At 53.2% G+C, this 9,740-nt stretch overlaps 1 protein-coding gene across 3 annotated transcripts in view; it reads right to left on the bottom strand.

Annotated features, from left to right (window-relative positions):
- Positions 1-423: 423 nt before the first annotated feature.
- VIL1 (villin 1) overlaps positions 424-9,740 on the bottom strand; it is a 78,017-nt gene continuing 68,700 nt past the window's right edge. For all 3 annotated transcript variants that reach the window (XM_075317075.1, XM_075317074.1, XM_075317073.1), the window contains exon 20: positions 424-825. In XM_075317075.1, the coding sequence (XP_075173190.1) occupies positions 712-825 (114 nt within the window). In that variant the 3' untranslated portion in view covers positions 424-711. The remainder of the gene's footprint in view (positions 826-9,740) is intronic.

The raw sequence follows: 9,740 nt of genomic DNA, 5'->3' as shown, positions 1-9,740 counted from the left end.
TGTGATCCCATCGCAATCACATGACTCTCGGCTTAGTTACAGCAGGGGGTCATTAGCATATCACTTCCTATGCTCTTGCATCAGAAATTATGTAGAAGTGAAACCGAGGCCTAACAATCACTCTCATATTGAAAAGGAAAGTCCTGAAACTTTTCAATATGAGCAGGAACATAAGTTTGCAAATGACTTGCTTGTTCTATCTGCTGTCATCCTCCTGCTGTTAGAGCTTTTATCTTTCATAAGGTAGAGCTAGTTTCAATAAAACTGTCTCCAGATCCTGGCAGAGCATGCATGTTTTTTTTTTCTTTTTTGTAGGGTTGTTACATCTCATGTCATTGATCCGGCTCATATTTCCGTCTAGCAAGACTGAAGGAGTTAAATCCGTCCTGCCAGCAGCTCTAATCAGACTAACGAACACCAGGATGGATCCTCATGCTGCATTTATTTAGGGACAGTTAAACCCGGGTTACATAAGTCACAGTAAAATTAATGCAGACCACAGCGGAATGTGAATTAGCTTTCTTCAGTCGGTACAATAACCCCCCCTCTCATAAAATCTCTGTTCACAGCACCTGGGCTTGATCGTCTCTGCTCCCCATGATCTCCCAGCTGAGGGCGAGATGAAATATATTTTTTATTATTTACGGAGGCGAGAGGACAAAAGAGGAACTTCTAATAAATGGGACAAAACAAACAAAAATAAAAGAAAATTTAGAAGAGTCCTTTTGTCTTCTTTAGCGTCTGTTTCTTCCAGTCGGGCAGCGCCTGGAACTCGGAGCGAGACATCCCGAAAATTCCGGTAAAATCTTCATCATTCAGATATTCCTGGAACAAAAAGCAAAATCGCTGAGAAGGATTCCTCCAAAATCAGATGATGTATCAAGGGCGAGATAACGATAAATTATCTGCCCCTATATATGCGATGTATGGAGTACGATCAAAACACTGCTAATATACAGCAAATCCATGTATTGCAAGAAAACCGCCAACTGTCTGGTAAAGAAAAAAAGCAAAAACAAACCCACAATTAAATTGAAACAGTATTTTCTTTGTCGCTCCATTGGGAGACCCAGACAATTGGGTGTATAGCTTCTGCCTCCGGAGGCCACACAAAGTATTACACTTTTAAAAAAGTGTAACCCATCCCCTCTGCCTATACACCCTCCCGTGGATCACGGGCTCCCCAGTTTTATGCTTTGTGTGGAAGGAGGCACATATCCACTCATAGAAAAAAAAAAAAAAGATTTATCATACATAGTATGACAGAAGAAAAGAGGTCCCCTATGGGGTCCCCGGCATGCTCCCTTCTCACCCCACTATGTCGGCGGTGTTGTTAAGGTTGAGGTACCCATTGCGGGTACAAAGGCTGGAGCCACATGCCGTCTCCTTCACCATCCCTTATGCGGCTCTGGGAGAAGTGGGAGCTTCATCGGTCATTCACATGCTGAGACCGTGCTCCATCCGCAGCCCCTGGTGGAACCTGCTGGACCGGAGCGTTTTCATCCCCAGGGACCGGGCCCTGCACCTTCAAGGTACTCTGTGTCCCCATGGGGGGACGGTACGGGGAGAGAGGTCGCTTCTCTCCCCAGTAGCGCCGTCCGTTTTTTCATCGGACTTCCGCGCCGGCCGTGCCTGCTTGTCGGGCACGGCCTTAAATTTAGTCCCCGGCTTCATCGCGGCCTAGTCGTGAAAAATCCCGCCCCCGGGCCTGCTTGTCAGGGGGAAGGGCGGTATTACCGACAAAGGGCTGGAGCATCTTTGCATGCCTCCCCTCCCCTCTCATGGACCACTATGGGGCCTCCAGATTCCCGCCTTTTGCCGGCGCCGCCCATGGCTCCACTCCCCCTTGAGAGCTCCGGCAGCCATGTTTGGCATTCTGCCGGTGTATGCTGCAGCTGCACATCTCTACAGCTCTGGGGGACCCACGACAGGGAATCTGGAGGACACCAGCGGTTGGTAAGCCACACCGGTCACCCGGTGCTGGTTCCCCTAGGGTGCTGTGATATATATATATATATATAATATCTCTACATATATTATATATATTCGGAACGGCTGTTTAACCCTTTCCCATATACCCTCAGTGGTCGCTCTCCTAAGGGACACTTATTGCTTGCAGCATGTCGTCCACAAGAAGCAAAGCCCTTAAGACACAGGTTTTCTTCGGCGCTCCATTGGGAGACCCAGACGATTGGGTGTATAGCACTGCCTCCGGAGGCCACACAAAGCATTACACTAAAAAGTGTAAGGCCCCTCCCCTTCTGGCTATACACCCCCAGTGGGATCACTGGCTCACCAGTTTTCTGCTTTGTGCGAAGGAGGTCAGACATCCACGCATAGCTCCACTGTTTAGTCAGCAGCAGCTGCTGACTATGTCGGATGGAAGAAAAGAGGGCCCATACTAGGGCCCCCAGCATGCTCCCTTCTCACCCCACTTTATGTCGGCGGTGTTTGTTAAGGTTGAGGTACCCATTGCGGGTACGGAGGCTGGAGCCCACATGCTGTTTTCCTTCCCCATCCCCCTGAGGGGCTCTGAGGAAGTGGGATCTTACCGGCCCCCAAGCCCTGAGGCCGGGCTCCATCCACAGACCCATGGAACCTGCTGGATACGGAGCTGGGTACCGTTCAGGGACAAGGCCCTGCGACATTAAGGTACTCTGTGTCCCCGTTTGTACAGGCCGCGCATACTCCAGACTTGCTGGGTGTGCTAGTGCGCCGGGGACAGTAGCGCTGTGCGCTGGGGTTACAGTCACTGCAGTTTTTCTGAGTGACTTTATGTGTTGGGGACTGCCGCGCCGGCCGCCCCTGGAGCGGCGGCGCGGCTGCGACTTGTAGTGTGCCGGGGACTTAGCGCCGACCGTGCTTTTACGACGGCGGCGCTTATAAATTTAGTCCCCGGCTTTTGCGGCCTAGCTCCGCTTCGTTCCCGCCCCCACCCTGTCAATCAGGGCAAGGGAGAGACGCTGTACGTTTATTCAGCGCCGAGGGCTGGAGCCTTATTTACATGCTCCAGCCCTCTCACTGAGCACAGGGGGACGCAGGTTTCCCGCTTTTTGTCTGCACACGCCCAGGGCCCGCCCCTCTCCACAGGACGCCGGCAGCCATTCCTTACATGCAGTCTGGCTGGAGAACGGACACAGGCTCTGGGAGACCCAGACAAGGGATTTCTGGCGACCACACACCCGCGTTTAGTGGGCGGTAAGCAGCACTTAAGTGCTGGCCCCACTAGTGCCACAGTGTGATATTTGTGTACTTTTTTCTCTGTACTATATATATATATATATATTTTGCACTGTAAGGTCGCATCTTGGCTGTATACCCCTATTGCTCTGAGGAGACGACAACATGTCATCTGCAAAACGCAAGGGTGCCAAGACACAGGCTGTGAACGCTGCTTGTGCCACTTGTGGGGCTAATCTACCGGCAGGTTACAATGACCCCCATTGTGTGCAATGTTCGGTCCCTGTGCCACTTCGTCAGCCGGAGTCTATGGTGGTAGTGGCCCAGGCAGAGTCGCCGGTGAACCCTGTCCCGGTGATGGGGACAGAGTTTGCTGTTTTTGCTGACAGGATGTCTGTCACTATGACAAAAATCCTAGAGACCTTGCAGGCCAGGCCAGTTACTCAGTCCATGGACACTGCTGCGGCAATGTTCCCCGGTCCCCCTCAGTTGGAGTTAATCCGTGCTTCAAGGGGGTCCCAGGCATCTCAGCCTGACGGCTCTGATTCAGATGACAGTCCCAGGCAGCCTAAGCGTGCTCGCTGGGAGAGACCCTCCACGTCATCACGCGGATCAGGGTCTCAACGAGAAGAGTCTCTACATGATGAGACAGAGGAGGGGGATCAGGAGTCTAATCCTGAAACCGCTCTCAATCTGGATACTCCTGATGGTGACGCCATGGTAAATGACCTTATAGGGGCCATCAATAGTCTATTGGAAATTTCTCCCCCTGCCCCTTCTGCAGAGGAGGCAGCGGCACAGCAGGAGAAGTTCCATTTCAGGTATCCCAAGCCTAAACTGAGTACTTTTCTGGACCACGCTGACTTCAGAGAATCAGTCCAGAAACACCATGCCTACCCAGATAAGCGTTTCTCCAAACGTCTTAAGGATACACGTTATCCCTTTCCCCCTGACGTGGTCAAACGCTGGACCCAGTGTCCTAAGGTGGATCCCCCAATCTCCAGGCTTGCAGCTAGATCCATAGTTGCAGTGGAAGATGGGGCTTCACTTAAAGATGCCAATGACAGACAGATGGACCTTTGGTTAAAGTCTGTCTATGAAGCTATCGGCGCGTCGTTTGCTCCAGCATTCGCGGCCGTGTGGGCACTCCAAGCTATTTCAGCTGGCCTGGCACAGGTGGACTCTATCATATGTCCAGCAGTGCCGCGAGTAGCGTCCCTAACCTCGCAAATGTCTGCGTTTGCGAATTACGCTATCAACGCTGTCCTGGACTCTACAAGCCGTACCTCAATTGCATCTGCCAACTCTGTTGTCTTGCGCAGAGCCTTGTGGTTAAAGGAATGGAAAGCGGATTCTGCTTCCAAAAAATGTTTAACCAGCTTGCCGCTATCTGTAGATAGACTGTTTGGTGAACAATTGGCTGAAATCATTAAGCAATCCAAGGGTAAGAACTCCTCCTTACCCCAGCCCAGATCAAGCAAACCTCAACAGAGGAAGTGGCAGTCGAGGTTTCGGTCCTTTCGAGGCTCCAGCAAGACCCAATTCTCCTCGTCCAAAGGGACTCAGAAGGAGCAAAGGAGCTCAGATTCGTGGCGGGCTCAGTCACGCCCCAAGAAAGCAACCGGAGGAACCGCTTCCAAGGCGGCTGCCTCATGACTTTCGGCCTCAGCCCTCCGCATCCTCGGTCGGTGGCAGGCTCTCCCGCTTTTGCGACATTTGGCTGCCACAGGTCAAAGACCGGTGGGTAGCAGACATTTTGTCCCACGGGTACAGGATAGAATTCAGTTCTCGTCCTCCGCCTCGGTTCTTCAGAACCTCCCCACATCCCGACCGAGCAGATGCCCTTCTGCAGGCGGTGTGCTCACTAAAAGCAGAAGGAGTGGTGATCCCTGTTCCTCTGCAGGAACAAGGGCAAGGTTTTTACTCCAATCTCTTCGTGGTTCCAAAAAAGGACGGCTCGTTCCGTCCTGTTCTGGACCTAAAGCTGCTCAACAAGCATGTGAACGCCAGGCGGTTCCGGATGGAATCCCTCCGCTCTGTCATTGCCTCAATGTCTCAAGGAGATTTCCTTGCATCGATAGACATCAAAGATGCTTATCTCCACGTGCCGATTGCTACAGAGCACCAACGTTTTCTACGTTTCGTGATAGGAGACGACCATCTCCAGTTCGTAGCTCTGCCATTTGGTCTGGCGACAGCCCCACGGGTTTTCACCAAGGTCATGGCGGCAGTGGTAGCAGTCTTGCATTCTCAGGGACATTCGGTGATCCCTTACTTAGACGATCTACTTGTCAAAGCACCCTCTCAAGAGGCATGCCAACACAGCCTGAATGTTGCGCTGGAGACTCTCCAGACTTTCGGGTGGATCATCAACTTTTCAAAGTCAAACCTGGCACCGACTCAATCACTAACGTATCTTGGCATGGAGTTTCATACTCTCTCAGCGATAGTGAAGCTTCCGCTGGACAAGCAGCGGTCTCTACGGACAGGGGTGCAGTCTCTCCTTCTGGGTCAGTCGCACCCCTTAAGGCGCCTCATGCACTTCCTAGGGAAGATGGTGGCAGCAATGGAGGCAGTCCCGTTCGCGCAGTTTCATCTGCGTCCACTTCAATGGGACATTCTCCGCCAGTGGGACGGGAAGACAACTTCCCTAGACAGGAAAGTCTCCCTGTCTCAGACGGCCAAGGATTCTCTGCTATGGTGGCTCCTTCCCACCTCATTAACGCAGGGAAGATCATTCCTGCCCCCATCCTGGGCAGTGGTCACGACAGACGCGAGTCTGTCAGGGTGGGGAGCAGTTTTTCTCCACCACAGGGCTCAAGGGACGTGGACTCAGCAGGAGTCCACCCTTCAGATCAATGTTCTGGAAATCAGGGCAGTGTATCTTGCCCTATTAGCCTTCCAGCAGTGGCTGGAAGGAAAGCAGATCCGAATTCAGTCGGACAACTCCACAGCGGTGGCATACATCAACCACCAAGGAGGGACACGCAGTCGGCAAGCCTTCCAGGAAGTCAGGCGAATTCTCTTGTGGGTAGAGGAAAGAGCTTCCACCATATCAGCAGTTCACATCCCGGGCGTAGAAAACTGGGAAGCAGACTTCCTCAGTCGCCAGGGCATGGACGCAGGGGAATGGTCCCTTCACCCGGACGTGTTTCAGGAAATCTGCCGCCGCTGGGGGGTGCCGGACGTCGACCTAATGGCGTCTCGGCACAACAACAAGGTCCCGACCTTCATAGCGCGGTCTCGCGATCAAAGAGCTCTGGCGGCAGACGCCTTAGTGCAAGATTGGTCGCAGTTCCGGCTCCCTTATGTGTTTCCACCTCTGGCACTCTTGCCCAGAGTGTTACGCAAGATCAGATCCGATTGCGGCCGCGTCATACTCGTCGCCCCAGACTGGCCGAGGAGGTCGTGGTACCCGGATCTGTGGCATCTCACGGTCGGCCAACCGTGGGCACTACCAGACCGTCCAGACTTACTGTCCCAAGGGCCGTTTTTCCATCGGAATTCTGCGGCCCTGAACCTGACTGTGTGGCCATTGAGTCCTGGATCCTAGCGTCTTCAGGATTACCCCAAGGGGTCGTTGCCACCATGAGACAGGCTAGGAAGTCCACGTCTGCTAAGATCTATCACAGAACGTGGAAGATTTTCTTATCCTGGTGCTCTGCACAAGGAGTATCTCCCTGGCCATTCGCGTTACCTGTCTTTCTTTCCTTCCTGCAATCTGGGTTGGAAAAGGGCTTGTCGCTCGGCTCCCTTAAAGGGCAAGTCTCGGCACTATCCGTGTTTTTTCAGAAGCGTCTAGCACGACTTTCTCAGGTGCGCACGTTCCTGCAGGGGGTTTGTCATATCGTACCTCCGTACAGGCGGCCGTTAGATCCGTGGGATCTAAACAAGGTCCTTGTTACTCTCCAGAAGCCGCCCTTCGAGCCTCTGAGGGATGTGTCACTTTCTCGACTCTCACAGAAAGTGGCCTTTCTGGTAGCGGTCACGTCTCTTCGGAGAGTGTCTGAACTAGCAGCGCTGTCATCCAAAGCTCCTTTCCTGGTGTTCCACCAGGACAAGGTAGTGCTGCGCCCCATTCAGGAGTTTCTCCCTAAGGTGGTATCCTCTTTTCATCTTAATCAGGATATCTCCTTGCCTTCCTTTTATCCGCATGCAGTTCATCGGTATGAAAAGGATTTACATTTGTTGGATCTGGTGAGAGCACTCAGAATCTACATTTCCCGCACGGCGCCCCTGCGCCGCTCGGATGCACTCTTTGTCCTTGTCGCTGGTAAGCGTAAAGGGTCGCAGGCTTCCAAAGCCACCCTGGCTCGATGGATCAAAGAACCAATTCTTGAAGCCTACCGTTCTGCTGGGCTTCCGGTTCCATCAGGGCTGAAGGCCCATTCTACCAGAGCCGTGGGTGCGTCCTGGGCATTACGACACCAGGCTACGGCTCAACAGGTGTGCCAGGCAGCTACCTGGTCGAGTCTGCACACTTTCACCAAACATTATCAGGTGCATACCTATGCTTCGGCGGACGCCAGCCTAGGTAGAAGAGTCCTGCAGGCGGCAGTTGCCTCCCCGTAGGGGAGGGCTGTCTTTGCAGCTCTAACATGAGGTATTTCTTTACCCACCCAGGGACAGCTTTTGGACGTCCCAATCGTCTGGGTCTCCCAATGGAGCGCCGAAGAAGAAGGGAATTTTGTTACTTACCGTAAATTCCTTTTCTTCTAGCTCCTATTGGGAGACCCAGCACCCGCCCTGTTGTCCTTCGGGATTTTTGGTTGTTTTTCGGGTACACATGTTGTTCATGTTGAATGGTTTTCAGTTCTCCGATGTTACTTCGGAGTGAATTTGTTTAAACCAGTTCTTGGCTTTCCTCCTTCTTGCTTTTGCACTAAAACTGGTGAGCCAGTGCTCCCACTGGGGGTGTATAGCCAGAAGGGGAGGGGCCTTACACTTTTTAGTGTAATGCTTTGTGTGGCCTCCGGAGGCAGTGCTATACACCCAATCGTCTGGGTCTCCCAATAGGAGCTAGAAGAAAAGGAATTTACGGTAAGTAACAAAATTCCCTTCTTTTTCGCAGCCTGTACCTCTTGTGGGGCTATGTTGCCTGCGGGATCCACCTACCCTCACTGTGATCAATGCTCGACTCCTGCCACGCTTGCTCAGCCGGAGCCCAGGGCACTTGTTGGCCCCTCGGCTCATGTAGATCCCCCTGCTCCTCCTGAGCAGGCTGCAGGGACAGAGTCACCGTTATTGGCCTCTTTCGCTGAGAAACTCTGTCACTTTCTCAATCCATTGCACAGTCTATGGACAAATGGTCATCTAAGCTCCTTGAGGCTTTGCAGTCCAGACCGGGCTCTTCACAGGCCCCGGCCCCTGTTAGTTTGTCTCCTTCAGGGCCTTCTCGGTCCGCGCCGCAGCGCACTCCCAGGATAGCCCTTAGGTCCCAGGCGGAGGACTCCTGCCCGGATCGCAGTCCCAGATCGGCTAAGCGGCCTCGCTGGGACTCTTCCCCGGCCTCCTCACGCTGCTCTGGATCTCAGCTGGAGGACTCTCAGGATGACGAGGCGGACGTGGGAGCTCAGGGCTCTGACCCTGACTTTGCCCTCAACCTCGATACCCCTGAGGGGGACGCCTTAGTAAATGATCTTATTTCGTCCATCAACCAGGTGTTGGATCTCTCTCCCCCGCCTCCACCCGTAGAGGAGTCTGCTTCTCAGCAGGAGAAACACCAATTTCGATTCCCCAAACGTACGCGCAATACGTTCTTTGATCACTCTAACTTCAGGGACGCTGTCCAGAAGCCCAGAGCGGTCCCGGACAAGCGTTTTGCTAAAAGGCACTCTGACACGCATTATCCCTTTTCACCTGAGGTCGTTAAGGGCTGGGCACACTCTCCCAAGGTGGATCCGCCAGTCTCTAGATTGGCTGCTAGGTCCGTTGTGTCTGTTGCTGATGGCTCATCCCTGAAGGATGCCACTGACAGACAGAGCTCTTGGTGAAGTCTATTTATGAGGCCACGGGCGCGTCTTTTGCCCCGGCCTTTGCGGCTGTGTGGGCTCTCCAAGCAATCTCTGCATGTCTGACTGAGATTAATGCTGTCACGCGGAATTCTGCTCCGCATGTGTCTTCCTTGACCTCTCAGGCATCAGCATTTTCGTCCTACGCCATGAACGCCGTCCTGGACTCTGCTAGCCGTACGGCTGTAGCATCCTCTAACTCCGTGGCAGTCCGCAGGGCCATGTGGCTGCGCGAATGGAAAGCAGACTCTGCTTACAAAAGGTTCTTAACTGGTTTGCCTTTTTCTGGCGAACGTTTGTTTGGCGAACGGTTGGATGAGATTATTAAGGAATCCTCGGGAAAGGACTCCTCCTTACCCCAGTCCAAACCTAAGAGACCTCAGCAGAGAAAAATCCAATCGAGGTTTCGGTCCTTTCGTCCCTCCGCCAAGCCCCAATCCTCTTCGTCCAACCGGCCGGAGAAAGGCCAGAAGAACTCCTATGGGTGGCGGTCCTAGTCACGCCCCCAAAAGGCCGCAGGAGGCACTGCCTCCAAGACGGCCTCCTCAT

This window comes from Anomaloglossus baeobatrachus, chromosome 7 (genome assembly GCF_048569485.1).
Source record: "Anomaloglossus baeobatrachus isolate aAnoBae1 chromosome 7, aAnoBae1.hap1, whole genome shotgun sequence".
Classification (NCBI taxonomy): domain Eukaryota; kingdom Metazoa; phylum Chordata; class Amphibia; order Anura; family Aromobatidae; genus Anomaloglossus; species Anomaloglossus baeobatrachus.
Note: the sequence above shows the minus strand (reverse complement) of the source record. Positions and strands in the feature narration are given on the sequence as shown.